The sequence below is a fragment of the Colossoma macropomum genome, unplaced genomic scaffold, assembly GCF_904425465.1.
Source record: "Colossoma macropomum unplaced genomic scaffold, Colossoma_macropomum, whole genome shotgun sequence".
NCBI lineage: Eukaryota > Metazoa > Chordata > Actinopteri > Characiformes > Serrasalmidae > Colossoma > Colossoma macropomum.
The window spans coordinates 4840581-4864892 of NW_023494794.1; the positions used below are offsets into that span (position 1 = coordinate 4840581).

General features: G+C 37.5%; 1 protein-coding gene across 1 annotated transcript in view; it reads left to right on the plus strand.

Annotated features, from left to right (window-relative positions):
- Positions 1-24312, plus strand: part of lamc3 (laminin, gamma 3) — a 193949-nt gene that overhangs the window by 164977 nt on the left and 4660 nt on the right. Inside the window, 12 exon segments of the mRNA XM_036579937.1 lie at positions 1847-2098; positions 2369-2522; positions 3723-3865; positions 4914-5092; positions 12133-12331; positions 12725-12960; positions 14705-14781; positions 15453-15587; positions 17547-17799; positions 18825-18968; positions 22202-22304; positions 23881-24083. Coding sequence (XP_036435830.1) covers positions 1847-2098; positions 2369-2522; positions 3723-3865; positions 4914-5092; positions 12133-12331; positions 12725-12960; positions 14705-14781; positions 15453-15587; positions 17547-17799; positions 18825-18968; positions 22202-22304; positions 23881-24083 — 2078 coding nt within the window.

A 24312-nucleotide genomic window follows, 5' to 3' on the forward strand; every position in this document is an offset into this window, starting at 1 on the left:
GACATTACAAATGAGGGTCATGTCTTACCAGAACCCTATCCATTTTAGGAGCTTCCTCCTTAGCTTTCGCTGACCCAGCATGGCACTGTTCTATGACATTACAGATAACTTTTTAAGTTGGCACTGGATTAGTTGGCACATAAATTTTAATAATGTTTAATAACATCTGCCATATTTAAAGTACCTTTTTAGATAAACTCAAGCAGATTTAATAACCTGACAAAATTAGAAGTTACAGAGTTGAAATACAACTACCGAAAATGTTCTGCAGCCACCTTAGCAAGTTTGAGAAACACTGGTCTAAATGGATCAAGCACAAAATGAACCGTTGTCTCTCCCTACCCGTCTGCTTTGGTACCTGCAGATGATGAATTTCTAATGGTATTTTGACACATTGTTGTGTTGTTATATCTCTCTGTGCATAATTGGAAATTATAGAGCTAATATTTTCAGTTCAAAATGAGGCTGAGGCACATTCAAAGCATTATAAAATATTTGATATCATCACACATAAATAAATTACATATTAAAACATTACGTTTGTGCATTTTTAAAAACAGTAAGATGCCCATGGTTGTGTATTTTCACAGTGATTTTACTCCACTTGGCTTTTTGGAAATTCACAGTAACAAACAGTCTTTCACAGCTTATTACTTACCTTGAATATGATCATACCTAGATGAAAACAAGACCTATATAAAACTGATATACTCAGTTAAGCCAGAGCACAGCAAGATTCAGCACGTTCAAGGGCTGGTGTGGCTGCAGGTTTTCATTCCAGCAAAACAGGAGCTCACATGATCAGCTGTTTAAGACTGAGATTAACTGATTAAAAAATGGAATCAGGTGTGCTCCAGCTTGTTTGGAATGAAAACCCACAGCCACACCAGCCCTTTGCAGGTAAGATTGAACATCTCTGATTTAAATGCTTTGGTTCAGTGTCAAAAAACATGCTAAGTGAACCAGAAGTAAAACAAAACAATATATCAGTGCTAGCATTTACATGCACTTAATAACCTGATAACTGCATAAAATCAGATTCAGTCAGTTCAACGTTTACATGCACTCAGGTAATGAGATAGTTGGAAACTCTGGAGTCTACATGAGTAATCAGATATCTGCTCTGCAACCTCCAAATAAACTCACAGAATAAGACATGTCTTAAACGTAATGTAAAACTCAAACATGATACAGAGGCTTGTTTTAAAACATTGGGGCACTTTAGTGGAAAATATTAATATATATCATCTAGACAAAGAAGAATATTGAAATTCTTCATTTCGTCATTCATTCGTCAGCATCGCTTTAAAGGTGTTTTGTTACCATCTTGGGGATGCTGTGTTAAACGCTGCTTGCTATCTCCAGGACAGCAATCAGTTTTTGCACAGACTGAACGAAAGAAATCAGAGTAAGGGTATCCATGCTGAAAACCCAATTACTGAGCTAAAATCCAGCTCTCTCTATCAGATTTCTTCATCAGATTTCTAGGCCTTATTCCAGTCTAAGAAATCAGAGCATGCAGTTTACATGGCCACTTGAATAATCAGATAACTGAAATTTGATAATGATCAGATTAGTAAATGTATATAAACGCTCTCGTTTCCTGCTTTGGTCTGGATCAAGATAACCCAACTGCAAGTGTAAAAGCACCCTTATATTTATTGTTAGCTACATTAGCCTTGTAGCTCCAGTACAAAACAAAAGAAACTTCAGATGCCTCATGTCTTGGCTGATTGTCTAGATTTGGGGTAGAAAATGTGACAATTTTTTCAAGGTATCACTTTAAATCTCACTGTAATCAAACATCATTGGCGTGGATGTATTTTGCAATGTTTTGCATTTCCAGGAACCAGGTGTGAGTTGTGCGAGGATGGTTTCTATGGCAATCCCCTCGGTTGGGATGGCGAGGTACGGCCGTGCGTGAGGTGTGAGTGTAACGGGAACATAGACCCCAACGCGGTGGGTGTGTGTGATCACGTGACTGGACGCTGCCTGAAATGCTTAGGTCACACAACGGGGGATCGCTGTGAAAGATGCCAGGCGGGTTACTATGGCAACGCTCTGGACAGAACCCTCAGGCCTTCCCAGAAGTGCAAAAGTAAGTCTAAATTTCCTTAATCTGTTAATCCTAAAGCAAAAAGGAGGCTGCATTTTAATCTACTCTTCTCTACTAACAACGTTTGTGACTAAAAGTAGGACGCCAAAGTGTCCTACTTTATAAATCTGGTTGTCACAGTACACAAAACGAAAACATTTTATGAATGACAATCTTTAAGTAGACAATCGTAGTTGCATCTAATAACCGATTGATTTTCCCATCTCTAATTATGTACGTGTGTGGATTGATATCTCTGGTTTTGCTTCTCAGCTTGTGCCTGTAACCCCGCCGGCACATCCTTGTCATCAAGCCAGTGTGACTCTGACACCGGCCGATGTTTGTGTCTCAGTCACGTGACTGGACGAGACTGCGGTCAGTGCGAGGCCGGCTACTTTAATCTGCAGCCAGGTGTGGGCTGTGAGAGGTGGGTCATGGGTAACACATACCTCCTTCTCATCACACACTGTTCCTTCCTTTCATCTATCACTCCAGTTTTTGTTTTCTGGTTTCTTAAAAACATTTTAGGCCAGTTCCCCAGAGATCGATTAAGCCTAGCTCTGGACTACTGCCATTGGAAATTCTTTTTAGTCTAGGCCTAGACTTAATCTGGCTCTGGGAAACTGGTCCACAGAGTTACCTAGATCAGCAAAAAATCTAATTTAAATCATTTTTCACTTATCTCTTATGTAGTCAACCAGGTATAACATGTTTGGTGTCCTCTATTTTTTTTTTTTGTAGCACTGGAGCTGTGAACCATTCCTGCATGATTCGTTTTTTAGATAGCATAAATATTAGTGTTGTATAGGTCAGATCAGCCGTGAAATCCCCCTTTAAATAATCTCAGACTCACATATGTGGTTTTTGAAATGTTCACATCTCTCTAAACATGAACAAAAGAATAATGCACAGCTAAAAACAGTATAGGCAGGTATATTGAAGCCTGGATCTTGCCCAAACTTTTGTTTATGCTTTTAATTTACAGAATACGTAAATATATGGTTAAATACATCAATAAATAAATGTTTTTTTGTGTATGTAGCATATTTTAAAGGGGCTCACATCTTACATTTTTTGGTAAATGATTTTCTTCTCTTGAGGTTATTTTATAATGTTTGTGTGGGTTTATGAACAAAACATTCACAAAGGTGAACCTCTCCTTATCTTTTCAAATGAAACAGGTTGTTTTTGTTACTGTACTTTTATGACTGATTTAAGTAAACAATTGGTTGGCCTGTATTGTGCATCATTTAAAAAGCAGTCCATGCTGAACCACTGCTTATAACTTTCAAGTGAATGGGTAAGGCTAAACTGCTGTAGGGGGATGTATGTAAATGCATTGGTTTTTATGACAACACTAAAACAATGGATTCTAAATGGGCCATTTAACGGTATAGTTTCAATATATCTGCTGTATTGACTGGGGAATGAATTGTACACTTTGAAACTTTACCCGTATTTACATACTACATCAAAGTCACTGATTTCTAAACTGTTCTTTTAATCTGCATCTTGAAAGATGATTTATTATGAGCAAAATGTCAAAATGAAACCTAGACATGTTCCTTTATTTGTGCTCTTATGATCATTTTTCACAGAAAAATTGCTTCTCTTTTCTTCTTTACAGGTGCAATTGTAATCCTATTGGCTCTTCCTCACCAGCGTGTCACCCAATTACAGGCCAGTGTCTGTGTCGGACAGGTGTGGAGGGCAAGCAATGTGATCTGTGTCGAATGGGCTTCTTTGGCTTTTCCTCCAGAGGCTGCAGAGGTATAGTTATCAACTCCGAAACCAGGTCCAAGACCAACCGTGATGTAGACCTGGAGTCTCAAACTACAAGCCTGTGGGCCACATCCACAGCCCATCACATTTTTACAATACATCCTCAAATCCGACCCAGAATTTTTTTTTCCTTCATTTTTTCCATGGCTAAATGTTTGTATTTGTCTGAAAGATTTGCTTCATTCACCAGGCGATATAGCTGATTTCCAAACATATGCTATATAAAATCAGCTAATGATGATGCTAAGCAAAATAGAGCACTGCTATACTATCATTTTTGGAAGAACAGAATATCATGATATGATATTTTTGGCCATATCTTGCATCGCTACACTATAGGCCAGCACAGTAAACTGACCAGCTACTTCATTGCACACATCCTTGCAGCTACACTCTTTGTCTATATTTATCAGTTCCACTTACCATATAGGTGCAATTTGTATTATTACAATTACAGACTGTAGTCCATCTGTGTCTGTGCATGCTTTGTTAGCTATTTTTACCCTGTTCTTCAAAGGTCACCCCCACAGGACCACCAAAGAGCAGGTACTATTTGGGTGGTGGCTCATTCTCAGCACTGCAGTGACGCTGATGTGGTGGTAGTGCGTTAGTGTGTGTTGTGCTGGTACGAGCGGATCAGACACTGCAGCTGATAAAATGGACAATGAGTGTAGAAACAAAGAGGTGTACTTAATAAAATGTCCGGTCAGTGTATATCATTTGTCTGTTGTTATGAAGATATAAGCTTTTGCATCACTGATATCGCGCAAGGCTTTTTTTAACAGTATTTTTTATTATGTACTGTGAACTTCAATTCACAGGTCCGAATGAGTGTTTCTGTGCATGTTTTGGTGAATCAAGGTGTTCTTTAACATTTCAAGCAATGCATTTTTATTTTGCAAGACAATTTTATCGCAGTACTAATGTTTTGCAGATATTGTGCAGCCCTGCAACACTATAAGCATGTGAATTTAGAAAGCGCGTAGAATATTTAGCCTTGTTACAATCTGTCTGTCGTCTGTCTCTAAAATTACAGCCTGTAATTGTGACCCCATGGGCTCGACCTCCATGCAGTGCCACAGCAATGGGACTTGTCCTTGTCGTCAAGGTTTTGTGGGCTATAAGTGTGACAAATGTGAGCTGAACTACTACCTAAATCGTGTGACCCAACAGTGTGAGGAGTGTCCAGTGTGCTACAGTCTCATCAGAGACCAGGTACCTGTCTGTGTGTGTATGTGTTTGTGTGTGGATGTGTGTGTTGTATGTGTTATAGTACTGGACACCTAGCCTTACACGAAGTTTTCACTTTATTAGAAACACCTACCTTGTATCTACACTCATTTGCCACTTTATCAGAAACACCTGCTCTATAATTGCACTTTGCTATTTGTATCTGTCACTGCACAATTTATTAGCAAGTCTTTACATCACCAAAGGGACCACCAAGTCCACTGCTGAGAAGATATTATTTGAGTCAAGCATTCCTAACACAACAGTATCCCCAACAAGGTTTGTGGAATGTTAGTGAATGGTGCACTAATGGTGGCTAATAAATGATGCATCATCAAATAGGCTATGGCTAGTCATTGTAAATATACAAAGTGCACCTATATGGTAGGTGTACCTGATTACATGACTAATAAGCAGTACAGTACTGTGCAAAAGACTACCCTTAATGTATTTAATTTCTAGTCAAAATGACCTTAAGTACAAGTTATTCATTTTTTGACTTCAGAGAAAAGCAAAAAGCATATATTTAACAGAAAATAACACGTAAGTCTCAACAGCTAAGCACAATGTTACTGTTTTAGTATTTAATGGTTGCACTCTTTACTTTTTTATAGCTTTTGTTGTTTTTGGGAGATCTGCTTTCAGTTCTTCCAAGAAATCTGCAGTGATATTTATCACACCTCTAAAGTTCAGTCCTAGAAGTTGGTTGCATTTTCTGCTTCTTACAATCCAAGTAATCCCAAATACATTCAGAGATGTTGGGACTTTGATCAGGACTTTGGAGTGGTCGCACAGTGGAAGGTTGGACAGAAACACCTGTGGAATGTTTCAGATCTGAAGTTTGATTTTCGTTATCTCTTAAAGATAAACATACTGTTTATCTGATGATGACAGTTTTGATGGTCTACCAGGTCTTGCGTGGTTGTTAGGAGTCTTATTGTCTCTGTATCTTTTAATAATTTTTGGAACTCCAGTTAGATTTTCCCCTTTTGCAAGTGAACATCTTGCATCTAATCTCCTGAAATATGTCCTGATATCCTTTATCATTGGAATAAAATGAAATAAATGCAGGGTGGTCTCTGACATTCGCACAGTACTGTAGATGTTTTTGATTGTGTATATACACGAGACATATTTCATACACCTTCACAATTCCCTCTACACTGTATCAATGGCATCCAATATCCCTACCCACTGTACCCATTAAGCACTTATCTGTGCCTCCTAGCTCTTCGCTTCAGCGCAGCACACATTTAACTACCGTTGAGGCTGAACGACGCGCTATTCAGATGCCCCACTATCACCCACTGCCAAGAGTGCTTTCCAGCCAAGCTGTTCTTTGTCTCCCAACAATAGAGAATTACTGAGGCATGTAGCTTCATTTCCCCATTGAGAGAGAAGCGAGTGCGCCGAGGTGGCTCTTGTTTGTCAAACAGCAATGCGAGCACAAAGCTAGCGAAACAGATGCCACCCACATTTGCACTGAAAATGTAAATACATGCTCCCCGATCACAGTGCTTCAGACTGGATGACTGTTAAGTAGAGAATGGAAGCACCCTGAACCTCTCGAGGCAAAAGTAGAATGGGAGCAGGATAGCCAGGAAGAGAATAGGAATCAGTTTTGAACACGCAAATGAAGTCTTTCATTGCCTATGGTTATTATAGGAAATCCAGAGGGCCCTCTCAGGGACTATTAGTGCGGAATTTGAAATCATTGACTGGAGATTAGGCCTTTACACTGGCACATAATTTGGGGTGTTAATATGGGTGATTATGTAAACCCTGTGTGAATTAAAATATATGTACTGTTAATTATTGCCAGGATTTCACAATTTTTAAAGCAGCATTATGTAAGATTTTTTTGTTAAAACTGACAGTAGTAGCATTACTGAGTCAGGAAGGAGTAAACATGCTAAAATATGGGGTACGTGCGCTGCTGTTTGTCACTGCATAAAAGCCTGAAATAATCATTCAAAAGTCATCAAGGTTGACTTAAATTTGGCGGAAGTTTTTCGGATAATGTTATACATCTATACTTATTAATGTCACACGCACAAACACAATGTGACAAAATGCTTTTCTGCACATCTCGTACAATTGCACATTTTCACCAGAGAGGTCTCCAAATTCCCAAAACTTACATAGTGCGGCTTTAGTGGTGTTTTCACAGTATTGTGAAATCAACTCATCTCAAAACATTTTCTATAATAACACAGCATATAATGTGAAGTTGATGTTGAACTGTACCACACAGCATTTTCTAATATGACAGCAACTGAGAGTTAAAAAAAAATGCACGATAATAAATACATTTTAAGTGTTTTTTTATTCTGACAATGCTTTTTTTGACTGTTTAAATACTGGGACATTGGTTTGTTGACAAAAATGTTGATTCGACACTTCTGGATCAAACTTTTTCTATCTTTTTTTTGATATCTTGTTTGGGCGGCTATAGTCATTAGTGCCTCAGATGCTGACAGAACATCAACAATGTGGCCGTGTGCTGCCTTTTCCATGTTTTACAAATACTATATATTGCTAACAATTTTTAAAATCGATAGTGAAACCTTCATTTCCATACCGATTCCTGAACGATACTTTTTGATTACAGACTGAAAGTGAGTGTGGCTTCAAGCACAAGTGAGTGTATGAGATGCTGTAAGTTGTTCTATTTACTGACTGTAATGGACTGCAGTATGTGATACATGTAGTCTATATATATAAGGGAGTCTATTTGAGGCAATTATAGTTAGCATGATGCTAAATTAGTCCCTTTTGTTATTAAATACATTAGCCTCATGTTTCAAATGTGGAACCAAATAAGAAAACTTTGAACACCAAATATATCATAACTCATCAAGTACATTTTGGGTAAAGGGAAGATTTGAGGTATACGTTTTGTTTGGCGCAATCCTGACTTTTAGGTTTAATGCCAGTTTATAACACTTTTACCTCATGAATACCAGTCAAGCTTGTCAGCTAGAGTTTTGAAACATGAATGGCAGCTGGTTTGCTGGCTTAGGATTCAAAAAAATAAATAAAAACATATATTTTTCCTGAAACCTACCGCCAGCTATTCACTTCAGCCTCATTAGTAGATCCCACAAGACCCCTTTGGAAATGTGTGAAACTAAACTGTCTGCAGATTTTTACTGCCAGGTATGCAGCTTTTACCCTGCAAATGTTTTGGGACTGCCCTTCCATTAGAAGCCCCTGTGCAGCTGTTCGACCTGCAAGCCTCATTCATCTCACAGCTTCCCCCCATGTTTTCCATTATGACTGATTGACTCTTAGCTGCAGCTTGACATTTCATGTGTCTCAGATCAGGATAAAGTCTATAGAAGATTCCATTTACACATGGACAGATAAATGCATTTCTGTATTTCAGGTAAATAGAAATCCAAGCGCTGCTTTCCCCACATTACGTGCAAATCCGAGGAATTCTTCTCCGAAATCTCCTGAGATTACCATTACGCCAAACTTTTGTTTTGTGCAGTTATGCATTTTATAAAAGCTAAAGGGAAACAAATGGCTCCAGTTTTTGTGATGTTTGTGTTGTAATAGGGTACAGGAGCTTTGGGATGCAGATCTGTTCTCATATATGATTATTGCTGCATTCGACCAGGGCTCTGGGGTTAGCGCACATCCTGCTCAAGCCCTAACTCGGCCCATGATGACAACTGTTGGCTCATGAGCTGCTGAATGCTTTTGCTTTATTGGGCTCACTTCCTAAACATCTTCATGAATTCAGGCATGCTTCATGTACGTTTTACGTATGTGAGGGCAAATTGGGGCATGTCCATGGTAAATTATATGTAAATAAAGTATTTGTATGTGGTCCTTATTTCCATGCACTGAAGCTGATTTATCAGTTGCGCCCAAATCACAGCTTGTTTCTTTGTTGACAACACTTTCGTGCAACATAAGAAGTGGAGATTTGAGTGAAAATGATGAATCAGCCTCAGTGCATGAAATCAAGTGCCAGCCTACCAGCAGTGTTGGGATAGCTACTGAAAAATTAGTAGTTAGCTACTTTATCAAAATTTGTAGCTAGCTACAATTTAGCTACTTTTCCAGAAAAAGTAGTGGCTATTTTTTAGCTACATTTGGAAAGTACACTACTTTTTAGCTACTTTCAAAGCTGATTGTCACAATGTTTGTGTATCTCCACCTGATAAAAATGTAAGTTTAAGTGTAACCAGCAATCAAACACACAACCAAAGGCGTGATATCCAACAAACATTCAGACTAAAGGCAAAGTCAATCATTCCAGGTTTTCCTTACAAAAATCAACAAAATTAATCGGATACAAACCAAACAATTTTGTGCAACTGTTGAAATAAAACTGCTCCAATTTAAACATTTCAGCAAGACACAGACAGACATGACATTCAGAGTCCTTTGTTAAACTTCAGCAACACTTTAGCCTCAAAATTCTCATCAGTGACCCTGGTTCTGTTTGGCCTGAAAATCAGGCCTGAATAATCTCTCCACTGCTGCAGAGCTGTTGTGGCTCCACAGCAGAACTAGATTTTTAGGTAAAATAACATAATCCTCCTTTACTGTAAAATCGTTTAATCTGCAACAACTCGCGAAGCTGAAATCGCTTCTATTTCTCCTGCTTCTCGTTCGAATTCTCCCGTTCCACGTTAAATGGTGCAGCTGCACCATCTGCCGCCTCAGGCACCATTTAAGGTGGAACGGGACAATTCGAGCGAGAAGCAGCAGAGCGAAAAGCGACTTCAGTCTCGTAAAAGTCAAACATTGAGAGACATTTTACAAGAAACTGGCGGAAAAGTTTCCTGAGATGCGAGAAAAGCGGCTACAGCTGAGCTGAAGGTTAAAGCAGAGCAAAGTGAGTGTGTGTTTTCGTTTATATTATATTTTTAGCCTATACTAGCACATCAGCACATACTGAGACATACTTACAGCCAAGATAGAAAAACGGATATAAAATGTTGTGGCTCCCAAGGTGGTTTTATTTTTGTTGCAATGACAAAATGGCTCTTCTTAACATTTCGGTTGCCGACCCCTGACCTAAGCCTACTAGTGAGGGGTGATCACTAGTGCGTGTCTGTTTGCTCGAAATTGTAGCGACAATTTTCGCTATAGCTACACAAAAAATTGTAGGCGCTACAGCTGTTAGCTACATTTCATAAAACTGTAGTGGCTACAGCTATTAGCTACAAAAATTTGTATTTAAGTACAAACCGTAGCGCGCTACTTAGCTACTTACCCATCCCTGCCTACCAGCACCAGATTCACATGTCATTTACACAAAGCACGCCATTCATGCAGATGTTTCAGAAAGGAATGAATAAAAATACAGCATTCGGAAGCTCATAAGCCAATATATGTGGCTATAGACAGAGTTTGTGGCCAAATGCTGCCCCCACCCAAACTTTATAGTATTACAAATATGATGAGTCAGAAGAATAAAATGTGAAATTAAAAAAAGTCTTCATTTTTTAAAACTGTATAAAGACGTAAGTATGTAGTGTAATTATTTTCCTGAAATAACAGATTTAAATGCTAGTTTGCAGTGTATCAGATGCTTCTGTGTCATTAGTATAAAACAAAAGCACAATGTAATATGTCTTTAAATAGAACATGGAATAGTTCAGCATTTGTTTATAACTGTGTGCATGTAAAATAAGTACATCTGTTTCCTACTAGATTGCCATCTGCACAAATTATTAGCATTATTGTTGTTTTCTAGGTTTATTCTTATTACTACTGGTATTACAGATGATATTGATAATAGGTTAGTTTGGTTAGTTTACTTCAAATCAATCATTTTTTTTAGATTATTAAACTATTACACGCAAATTTACACGCTCTTACCAGACGTGAGATTGACAATGCAAATGAAATTTGTGTGCGCTCATTTTATGATCAGATTTGATGTAACTTTTATGAATAAGGGCCACTGGCTGTTGTAAACAAGCTGTATACACACAAATTAATAAAATGAACTGAATTACAGAACTTAGAACATTTGATCTGCCACCTGTTGGTTGTAGTTGCTCGTTTCCAAGCATGGGCTAATATCATGTCCGTTTTAAATACCCAGCACAATGATATAACAACAAAACTGTCAGTGGAAAATAGGATATGAAAAAGTTCATGTACTGAACTGTTAGTCCAGATGCTTATCACCCCATATTAAAAACAAACACTCATTTTCTGTCCCTAACCCTAATTACTACTAAAAGCTACCTCCTTTAGCTTTAGACATTTCAGCTGGGGGAAAATGACCAGTTTCACCATTTTCGTTCTAAATGAATGATTGCAAACACCGTAAGCACTCTTTCTTTCACCCACACACTGCCTCCCTGGTCTAAGTGAGTGTGATGCATTTCGCTGATGCTCACTGCCTGGCACTCAATTTCTAATTGCTAAGTCATTTTGAATGGGAATACGTGGGAAGGAAAGGTTGCATTTTAACTAGTTTAATGATAGCCTTCGGCTCAGCTGGGTTCAGGTTAATAAGGTGTGATAAATGTTGTAATGATCAACAATTTTTCAGGACCATAGCACCACAGCGAGTGAATGGGTTTCGAATGCCTTTGAGTCTACAATGTGTTTTCATCTACTGTTCTTCCTGAAGTTGGTTTATCTATGTCTTATTCAGGCTTAACTCTTAGAGGTGCAGAGGTAGCACTACTGTTTAAATGTAATCTGTATTTCTGTACCATTAAGTCTGACTTTTTTCCATGCATTTCAAAGGTTATAAGACCATTTTTTTGTTGCTCAAAAACAAGAAACTCAAAACATAATAAAATATTTTTCCTCTGCCTACAAACACAAATGTGATATTGATTGAAAGCCTGGAATCCGCACTTCCAACAGAATTTTTCCACTTGTTTCAGTGACCTATGAGTAAGAAATAATTCAGCAAAGTGTAAGAAAGGTCATCTAAGGACATATAAACAACATAAGACATAGGAGAGTTAACTTATTTAAGCATTATCTCCTTTGCCTTTAATTTTTAATGAATATTGTTTTATTTTTTATATCTACAGGCCAGTAAACTCAAAACTAAACTGCAGGATTTGGAGCGACTGCTTTCCAATTATGATTGCAGGAGGTACAGGCCGCAGTCCTACGTGCGGCCACATCACATGCACCAGCATCAGCAAAACGTGCTTGGGAATCAAGTCCATGACCATCAAGGCGAGGACTATCTGCCCAATGCCCTGGAAGATTTCCTGGCCATTCAAGGTGAAAAATCTAATGGCAAAGCTAAAATACTAATTTCTACTAACTGAGAAGGTTCCATTACTCATTAAACATCAGACACCATACATGTCTTGGCTGATTGACAACACGAGGTTAGTAGTGTACATTTTTTTGCAGAACTGTTCCTTTAGTTTAAGCAGAATTAAGCTGAAGTGTCTCTTTCAGTCATATTTTTCTATTGACACAAGTGGAAAAATCGGATCTGAATAGTCATCTCAAATGTTCTGCCGTGCATTTTTCCAGCAGCAGGCTAACATTAGCTACTCTCAGAGGGCTTTTTATGAGTGCACCTGCTGTTTTTTTTTACTTTTTTTCTTCTTTATCCATGGAAATGAAATCAATGACTGAGTACACATTCTCCTTGGTTCTATACAGAAGCGCGAGAAGCCTTTATAAGGCAGTTCTCACAGCTGGAAACATCTGCACAGACCCTACAGCTGCAGCTGCGAAACTTTGCCATAGCAGTGAACTGCAGCTTCGTGGGGGAAGGAGGCAAGGAGGAAGAGGAGAGGACGGGAGCAAATGAATGCCGAGCTCTAGTAAACACATTTGTTGTTGTCACTGATGCGCAAACACGGCTTCAGAAGATGATGTTTGACCTTAACAGCCTGGTGAGTCTCCCCAGACCATGTCCTTCTGTATTCAGTAAATATCTGTGTGTGTGCGTGTATGTGTGTGTGTGTACATATTGGCACTGGTTACACACAACCATTCAAAAGTTTTAAATTACTTGTTCAATGACACAGTTACACTTAATAGTAGTTTGTGTTTAAGATATAAAAGCTTGGAAGACCTGAAACTTTCTCCTAAATCTGCTCGAAATTAGATTGTAGACTGTCTCCTTGATCATAAGGTTGTTGTTGTTTTCTGCGCAACCAAAAGCCTCAGTTAAAGACCTTGCTGTATTTATTTATTTGAGAACCATATCAATAATATCTCTGTTTTATTACTTCCAAAATAAATCCAAAATAAAGCATATCGAAACCTTATAAGATATTCAGAAATTAGTACATGCTTTTGCATAACTTCTAGATTAAACTACAGTAACATGTAAGTAGCTGATTGTCCTGCGGTCCAACTAAGCAGGCTCCTACTAGTTCAGAATGCAGCAAATCATGTGCTCACCAAAAAGAAAGTTTGAACATATTACTCCGGTCATATTCAGTTTGCACTGGCTTTCTTTTAGAGGGACTGAACATGTAAGAAACTGCCAGTCTTTTGAGGTAACAATAGCCTTTAGCCTTTAGCATTGCAGCCTTCTTGCTGGGCTTGTGACTCCACAAGTCTCGCCTTGTGAACTTACTTTAGTTGTTGTAAATTGTAAATAAGATTCTTATTATTAATTATGTCTTTATGTTTTTCTAAGCATATATATATATATATATATATATATATATATATATATATATATATATATATATAGCACTGCTAGCACTGCTGTGTCTGATCCACTCGTACCAGCGCAACACACACTAACACATCAGTGTTACTGCAGTGCTGAGAATGATCCACCACCCAAATAGTACCTGCTCTGTGAGGGTCCATGGGGGTCCTGACCACTGAAGAACAGGGTAATAGGGAGAGAAACAGATGGACTAGTAGGCAGAGAAACAGATGGACTACAGTCTGAAATTGTAGAACTACAAAGTGCACCAAGCTGATAAAATGGACAATGAGCGAAGAAACAAGGATAATGTCATAATGTTATGCCTGATCGGTGTCTATTAGGGGCAGGTTTTTCAGATTATATGCATTATATATTGATTAATATATATTTCAGATTACATGCAATATTACATGTTGTATAGAAACTACAAAAGGTCATTACATGATAACTAATGTTTGTTTGCACTAATCCTCTGTTAGGAGTTGATTAACCCTTTTCAAATATGACGCATTCCGGATGTTTATTTTTTAAAACATCTTTATTAATGTTATACAGCATTCTCAATTATTATGGAAACATCTACAGCTCTGTTTGTCGTTCTGGACATCTAAGATTACTGAATTTTTTAAGCTTCCTACTAATCATTGAACCCTTGGTATTTGCATGGAACCACCATCATATCTAAATTACTTCATATTTTTCTAAAATAATTTGTATCTACAACATGTAAACAGCAAATATAAACCTGTTTTTAAATTCAACTTTTCTGCGCATTTGTACCAGATACAAGGTAACAAGTACAGGCCACAGATTGATGGAAAATGTGGTAAATGTTAATTAGATTTTTGGAAACACTATTCCTTTAATTCTATCTAGGGTTCAATAAAAGACACAGCTTAAGTGGTTGGCTTTTGCAATGAGTTTAAGCCCATTTTAAAAGCTCTTGTTGGCTTCTTTGCCCATTTCAGGTGGTCCCGTTTGTGATCCCAAAAGGACCGACCCAGTGGAATGCTCGAGTCAATGAATCCGAAGCTTTAGTGAAGAGGTAGGCTTGACAATTGCAATTATAATGCAGTCATGTTAAGACTTAAGCTGTTCAGCTCCTTTTGGGTCTGCAGTTCACAGAAGTGAACTGTGCAGTGCAGAAAAATCAATACTGGCTTTATTGAAATATATAAGTAAAGGCAGTAATTCACAAAGTGTTCATCGCAGGTCTGAGAATACAAACCTTCTTATAGACAACAAATCGAATGAAGTGAATCAAGGATTTCATTCTTGATTTAATTCACTCACAGGTTCAATTTTATTCAAACAGATTGGTTTGATTCAAACAAGGATTCAAAGGAATTTAATTGATTTCCAAAGTGACGGGGCCCTTACCATAACTTGTTGTACCTATATAACCAACTCCTAAGACTATACTTTGGAGGTATGGAAAAATATCTCTTCAGATTTATTTAAAAAACAGAAAGCTGTAACTAAGACAAAGTGTGGACACACTAAATACTGGACAATTAGATATAACAATACTGATATACAATTGTTGAGGCTTCTGTGTGATTTTCTGTTAAATATATGCTTTCTGTTCTTTTTTTTTTTTGGCTGGCATTGAAAAATGAATAACTTGTACTTAATGGCCTTTTTGACTGCAAATTAAATAAATGAAGGGTGGTCTCTGACTATATATCTACCATTACTGTTTTTTTTTCTCCACAGTCATACAGAAATGGCCACTCATATAGAAGAGCTAGCAGGAGAGGCACTCAAAGTGTCTAACAGAACCTATTCCATGCTACTGAGTCTGCTGGAGGATAACTCAACAGAGCTCCATGTACAAGATCTTACACAGCAGTAAGTAATCGTGTGTGTTTATATGTGTACTCTTCATTTTAATCTGAAATAAATATGAAAATATGGATTTTGTCACACCACTGTGCTGGTCCTCATAAGGAAAGTGAATTTTTGAACACAATACAGCTTTTATCAGAAAGAATTTTCTTTAAGTTACTATGGAGGGTAAGGTTTAAGTGTGGGTAAATGTAAGTGACGTGTGGGTAATAGCCTACATAGATTAATGGAAAACCGAATAAAATGGTAATACATATGTATATGTACACTACCCATCACAAATTGGTTGACATTTTGTTTTTCAAACTGTTTTAATACAGATGAGCTTGTTTTCTTAGTGTCATGGTCTTTCTATGTTGGCTCTGACCTCTCCTGTTCTCCAGCCAGGTGCTTTTATTTTTTGTTTTGGTTCTCTTCTCTCCTCCCTAGCCCCACCTTATTATTAGTCCTTAGTGTTTCTTGTCTTTTGGATCAGTCAATTTAAGTTGCTCATCCATTTTGTGGAATGTCTAGTCTGCTGACACACAGGGCGGTGTTGAAGCATAAGGCATGAGGATGTATGCATGAATGCAAATTGATTTAAAGAAACAAAACAAATATTACAAAAACAAAGAGAGCATGAACTAAACACAGCATAGTACTGTAGATTTAGGACTAGACCAATCAAGATTGAAACAAAGTGCTACTTTACTATATACACAAGACAAGACTAAAAACACTTTATACAGAAGGGGTAACCAACTAAACACAGCTTTAACCCTGTGGGTCTAAGGGCATTTTCTCAATTTTTGCATATCTTTGTAAATTTGTCTTTAACCCTTTAAAATACCAGACTTAATACATACTAAGGCTTATTTTTCAGTAACTACATGAACTTCAGTGTAAACTGGTTGAGCTATTCTTAGCTTATAGAAATGTGTAATAAAACTTTGGGCCTGCTGAAAGGCCCTGGCCATGTAATGGGTTAAAGGCACTTGCATATGACATGATACCCATATGTTTCACATCAGAATGCTTGGTTATCTTTCTACTTTCTAAAACTGCTGCAGCAACTTCAGATTGAATGAAGAATGAAGGGTTTCCAACATGATGTGAAGGCCTTAGTGATTTCCTAAATGTCCATTGATCAGTTTCACACAAAATGTAGACAGACACAAGAATCCACCAATTACACATGATGAGAGGCAGAAGACGTGTATCTCAGCCCCTCTTCATAGCCTCATAACTCCAGATGCGAGTTACATAAGATCTCTGGATAAGATGGAATGGAAAGGGCAACTCTACAGATTCAGGAAATATTTGAACCGTATTTCTGGGCTGTATTTTCGCAAAGACAGAGAAACATACATAGAAACATTGCATTTGATGCAGTTCATGGACCCCAGAGGGTTTAATAATCCTAAACACAGCATTCTTTATGAGGCGGGACGAAGTAGGAGAAGAGGTAACCAAAAAATAACAAGACATGGCTAGAAAACAGGAGTGGGTGGAGTCAAGAATGTCAGACTGTGACACTAAGTTTTCAAAAACTTAACATATTAAAGTCTAATTATCTTTTTGAGAAAGCAATATCACATGAATAATAGTTGTGACAGTACTAGCTTTAGCTCCAAACCTAACTTTTAGCACAAGAATAATATAACATGCCAAAAAAAATAATAATTCATGAGAAGAACAAATGAAAAATAAGAAAAATAGAATGTGATAAACAGAAACAGAAGCATGGTGTCCTCAGTCTTTTGACAGGCAGCATACAGTCTTATGCAAATGTTTAGGTGCCCCCTGGTCAAATCACATTTTGATGCTTTTCCAAGTGGAAATTTTCCCTTAGAAAATGACAGTGTATATAAAGTGTTCCTTGTATTTTGTCATTGATGTCTATGTAAAAAGTATCACAGACCATCATGTTGATTCTTTGTGTGTGTGTGTCTGTGTGTGTGTGTGTGTGTGTGCATGTGTCAGGCTGTCAGAGATGCAGCAGATAAAGGAGAATCTCACACTTCAGGCGAATGACACCCTTGCTGCCCACCTGTCAGTGCAGAAGCAACACACTGACACAAAGGCCATTTTACTCAACATCACCTCCACTCTACCTGAACTGCACAAGAATAACAGCAGCATCACCTCCACTGCGGCAGAGACGAACAGTACATCCTCCACACAACAGCTCAGTGAAGCAGACAGCACAGCAACGCAAGCTACGCAACCGATCCAGGTTCATCCACATAGCCAATGAGCTTACAGGGACAAGAGAATATAAAACATGTAGAATTATTTTCCATTCACTGTATGCAGTATTAAACCTTTGAAGTTTTGACATTTTGTATATATATATATATATATATATATATATATTAAATACCTTTTATACATGCCACATTTATGTTTAATGTTTTTCAATGTTAAATTCAGCAACTAAATAGTATTTGACAAGGGGTGTCCAAACTTTTGCATATCACTGTAATTTTATAAATAATTACATAAAAAAATTCATTATTTGCATAAGTAATTAAATTGATTTTTGATTTACATTCATTAGATAAGTAATTTCATTTACATTTAAGGTAACTTTTTATTTGGATAGCCCACTGTACAGGCTTTGTAGACATTTATCTGTAACCTATTTATTTAACTTACATTCAACTACATATCTTGAAATCCACCTTAATTTTTCTGAACTCCAATCCTGGCCCTAGCTCTAAACCAAACCTTACCTCAACCCAAAACCTAAATCTAACCTCCACCCTAGTACTAATCCTAAACCTGGTCTTAGCCCTAACCTAAACCCTAACCCTACTACTGCATTTATCTAGATTGCTTAGTTAAATTTCTATTCCATTTACATTCATTACACAATGAATTTGTATTGGATTTACATTCTGTCTTGACAGGTTCAGAATTGTTTTACAGCAAGAAATAAAAGGAATGTGGAAAAAGTGTTTTTTTTTTTCTTGGCACACTTGAACTTCAAATCATGATAAATATCCCTTCTAGTTACGAACACAAATGTAGCTGCGATTGAAAGTTTAGAATTGAGCTTTGAGTTTGAATAAATAATGAATGTAAAATTACTCAGTGCTTGTTAATACAAGCCCCTTCCCTTGTACTGAGGGAGTAGTACAGGACTGTACAATTATTGGCTATTAGGATATTCAAATGCATGTTTTTTTGGCAAATGTTTTTGTCAGTTGATTTGAAATAGATGTACTGAAATGCAACCGCTTTGATTTCCGGGTTTAGAGTTCGGACCTAGCCAATAGGACTGCGGAACTGGACGTTATGGTGCAGTTAAAGGAAGAGGAGGTAAATAAGACCAGAGAGAAGATGAAGTCCCAAATAGACAACGCACACAAGAACCTGAAGACCATTCAGGAGTTCCACCAGGTGAGCTCCGCCAATCCTGACAGGCCAGACGACTGCCACCAATTTAGCTGTGATAAAATCTCTCCAGGTGTCTTGTGTCCGTATTGCTTACAAGCGCTGACAATATACAATGTGCTACTTAGTTACAGAGGTTCCATCCATAGATTGAGCCTTATTTTAGCCACACCCATGCATTTTTGAGCGGGAAGTGAGTCTGAATATCTCATGGCCACATGGTGAGAAGTTCAAGCCTCATTCAGCAATATCGTCCTAAGTTTTTTTCTTAAATCTGTTCTTGAGAAAAGTCCTAAGAAAAAATCTATGTCAGCTTCATGCCATGTTTTTAAACAGCAGAATTGTTCATACCTCTTGAGTGCGTGTCGATTCTGTTCTTACCTGAGAACAAACCTCAAATAAGAAAACACTGATGAATGTCAGAATCTTAATGAAAACTGCACAAATGGGTTTTAAGAAGAAATTTCTTCTTAAGAACAGTTGGTGAATGAGGCCTAGTGTTTTGAAGTAAATGCATCCCTAAGTTTGAAAATCATATGTAACCTTAAGAATTGTCAGTACACAAACAATCAATTCAATTAAAAAAAAAAATGATGATTTTATGTGTGTACAACTGTTCAAAGCTGTGTTTGCTAGTTATGCACTGGCTGGCATTTTTGAGTTATGCTCAAAATGAGCTAAAATTGTCACTACTGAAACATTTGGTAAAGTTTTGGTAGAGTGGTGATTTTTTTGCTAGTGACAGAATGGAATGAACATAATTAGGGTATAGGGCAAGGGTCAGCAACTCAAACATTAAGAAGAGTCATTTTGTGCTTTCAATAAAAACCAAACCACCTTGGGTGCCACAACATTTTATGCCTGTTTTATTAAAGTAACGTTTTACTTACAGCTTACATCTTAGCTGTATGTCTCAGTATATGCTGATGTCCTAGTATAGGCCAAAAAATATAAACAAAAACACAGACTTTGCTCTGCTTTAATCCTTAGCTCAGCCATATTCGCTTTTCTCGCAACTCCGGCAGTAAAATGTCTATCAACGTTCAACTTTTTACGAGGCTGAAGTCAGCTTATTATTCTCTAGCTTCTTGTTTGAATTTTCCCGTTCCACCTTAAATGGTGCCTGAGATGCCAGAATGTTGAACGGGACAATTAGAACAAGAAGCTGGCGAATGAGAATCTGACTTCAGCCTTGCGACTTTTTAGTGTTTGATAGTTTCCCGTTGCAGATTACAAATATCAGGAAACCAGCTGGAGTGCTTATAAATGCAAATAAATCCTTTCGTCTCTAAATTATCAATGTTTGTCTCAAATCTTTCTTCTTGCCTTGTCGTTAGCTACTAGCTAGGTGAGATTGCTGTCTGCGTTGCTGTGAGACCAGCAGTCTGCGCATCAGTCTTCAGGGTTAAGGGTGAATTAGCAGTGTTTAAGACCATATATGAATAAACTCCACTGTTTAAGACCATTTATTGTTAAAACAGTGTTAAAACTGTGTTAAAATGATCAGCAGAGCTTTATTTTACTGCAAAGAAGGATTCTTTTATTTTTACTTAAAAATCTAATTTGGATGGAACCGTAACAGGGAAGTAAAAGAGCTGCATGTGGCTCTGAAAGCCGCATGTTGCCGACCCCTGGTATAGGGTCACTTAAAGCAAAAGGATTTTAGTGTAAAGTCCAGTTCAGTCTGAAATGGGTTTTGAACTCTGAGCCAATTTGGTAGAATAATCCATATATACGGTAACAGTGTTCATTTTTTCAAACATATTCAACCATGCGAATGAATATGAATGCTCAAATCAGAATTTGTGTTTTTTTTTTCACTGCCATCATTCAGTGTTAAGGATGCAGCCATTCCTAACCTAAAGTTAGTGCCAGTAAACAATGCAAAAGCAAAGCATCTGACCCTTTTTCACCTTCGTCTTGCTCTAATAATGAACAGCTGACAGCTGCTCAGAGCAGATTATCTTTGCGACAAAGTCTTGTTCTGCTGATTAGTCTGTTGTTTTTGATTAGGATGTGCACATGTTGGTCATTTCAGGACAAAGATTCATTCACATTACCGACAGATTTGAGTCACTCATGTTTGCGAATGTGAACTGTCTAGTTAGAAAGATCAGATCTGAGCAAAAAATCTGAATTGAGCAATGAAGCTTGTAATGTAAATGTAGCCTTACTGCACAGATAAATCATTTTCATGGTTGCCTAAGCCACAACACTGCATATATAAATATATATATATATATATATATATATATATATATATATATATATATATATTTATATATGTATATATGCAGTGTTGTGGCACTATTTGGGTGGTGGATCATTCTCAGCACTGCAGTAACAATGACGTGGTGGTGGTGTGTTAGTGTGTGTTGTGCTGGTCTGAGTGGATCAGACACAGCAGTGCTGCTGAAGTTTTTAAACACCTCAGTGTCACTGCTGGACTAAGAATAGTCCACCAACCAAAAATATCCAGCCAACAGTGTCCTGTGGGCCACTGACTAGAAAATGACCAACACAAACTGTGCAGCAGCAGATGAGCTATCGTCTCTGACTTTACATCTACAAGGTGGACTGACAAGGTAGTAGTGTCTAATAGAGTGGACAGTGAGTGGACACAGTGTTTAAAAACTCCAGCAGCACTGCTGTGTCTGATCCACTTGTACCAGCACAACACACACTAACACACCACCACCACGTCAGTGTTACTGCAGTGCTGACAATGATCCACCACGCTAAGAGTACTTGCTCTGTGTATATCCTATACAGTAAATGGAGCTGAAAAAAAATGGACAATGAGTGTAGAAACAAGGAGGTGGCCATAATGTTATGCCTGATTGGTGTATATATTCTTTTGTGACTTAAATCAGTTCTTTCATCATTGCATAATTTGTGCCTTAACACTGTTTATTATCTGAGCCTTATGCCTGACACTGCTGTTGGTTTCTTTTCTCTAGTTTAGTTTTTGTGATCTGTTTCAGTTGACAGGAGCAGAAAATATTGTACACAAGCAGAAATCTGCCAACAAATACAGTGAAATAATGATGCAGTAAATGCAACTACAAAATATATGGATGAGAATGACACATAAAACACACTGAATGAGGCAAAATGAGGCAATTGCATCTGCCAAAACATTCTTACATAAAAAGATTTCACCTAAAAGCCTGTTTGTCTTTGCAACAGTGACATTATGTCTTTATTCTTTCTTGATGTCTTCTCATTTGTCTGTGAAGCTGTCAGCTCTTGCCCAGGGCTTGAAAGAAGCAGCTCTTTCTTCAGTGGTACAAGGCAAGAAGACAGACTCAGAGACCTTCTCTCTGCGCAGAAATCTAGAAGGTAAAGCTATTAGCTATAAAGCCCTTGCACAAGTGATTTATTTCTTTATTTTAATGTTTTGACACCTTCTTGATATTTCACTCATAATGCCATCGGATTGAAGAAAGACACTGAATATTTCTAATGAAACCAACTGAACAGACAATGGGAAGAAAGATATGGAACGTGGTCGAGAAGAGTAAAGAAAGTTTAGAATAGATCTCAGCCAAAATAGAATAGAAACTGTAGGTTAGGATTTACGATCTAATAAGGGAAAACAAGTGGAAAAGCAGCTTTAGGGAAAAATTCTCATTTACTGTACAGCTAGACCAAACCTGTGCATGGGTATATCATGTACTGGAGTGATGACACACAAACCTGCGCACAGAAAAGCGATCAGTTTTATTTGTGTTGCACAAAAAAAGAAAATGCTAAATGCTACTAAAGAATCTTGTATTCCATTCTCTTTGTTAGCTTGGATTTACAGGAAGGTTCATTTAAATGTCATTTAAATTTTTTAGAAATTATTACTAAGTATTAATTATGTATTATTTATAAGTAGTTCAAAATGAAGTCAAGGCCTCTCTCTCAATTTATGTTGCAAACCTTATTTTAACAAACACAATACCAATGACAGTAAAATAGAAGCACTTGAAATGTCAGTTTTGCTCATTAAAGAGGTATTGTGATTACATGAATTACATATTGATATGTAAATTCATGTATTATTATTATTATAATTATAATTATTATTATTATTATTATTATTATTATTATTATAACAATGACACTAACACAAAGCAATAGTATTTAATATTTAATTGGTAAGTGTGGATGTCATAGAACAGATTCAGAGTGTTGCCTTTGCCGGGCTAATTCCAGCTAAAGATTGCTATAGCTAGCATGCAATGCTAAAGCCAGCTAGTAGTGGAACTCGGACTTTGTGTCTTTATGACGAAAATCTAACTGAACTATATTTCTGGCACAGTATGCTAATGGGGGCCTTTTGCCCCCTGTCTGAGGGGGCACTTCTTGCCCCAAAGGTCTGACTTTCATTTTCACTTCAAGAAAAAAAGTCTGAAAATCTAACAACTAATATAACTTCATATAAATACATAGATCACTATTATCCAATGGTAAATAATTTGATTAACTGACCCCAAAATGTTTTTGGGGAAATACATCTCAAGAATCCAGTGATTCAGTTGAATTTGCAGAATAAATTAGACTATAGACTATTATCAGGAGAGAAAATTGGTTGAGGGCGGGCGCTGGGAATGTTGGCATATAGTAGAATAGAATTAAATAGAGTAGAATAGAAACTGCAGGATAAACAGAGAACAGAGACTGCAAGATAAACAGTATGGCAAAAAAGAGTGTAATAGAATAGAATAGAATAGAACAGAATAGAATAGAACCTGGATGATAAACAGCAGAGCAGAAGAGAGAACAACTGAATAGAATAGAATAGAATAGAATAGAATAGAATAGAATAGCAACTGCAAGATAAACAGTAGGGCAGCAGAGCAGAGAGTACAAATGGGAGCAATAGAAGAGAGGAGAATAGTACAGTCTGTAATTCTCTCCTCTGGTGCAGGCATACATCAGGAATGGCCAGTCCTGCGGACTCAGACCAGGGCGGCTCTGAAGCGAGAGAGCATCATGGAGGAGAAGATCCTGACAGAGGTGAAGAAAAAGGTGAAGCAGGCTGAAAGAGCCCTGAGGCCTACGCTGGAGAATGCTACGCTAGCTAGCGATACAGTGGCCCAAACCAAAGACACAGCTAATACAGTGGCGAAGGTGAGTTCAGAAACCGCTGTTGCACAGGAGCTGGACAGTTTCCTAAAAGAGCAGTGCCTCTATCTTATGCAACGTATAATTGACACTATGTTCTTACCTAATGTATTATTGTCAGTGTTCTTGTAGACTCATTAAAATCTGCCACCAGGTGTATTGAGTCGCAAAAAATGAATCAGCATGTGGAACTGGTGCTTTCTGTGTACTAGCTGTGTTTTCTATCCCTATATAA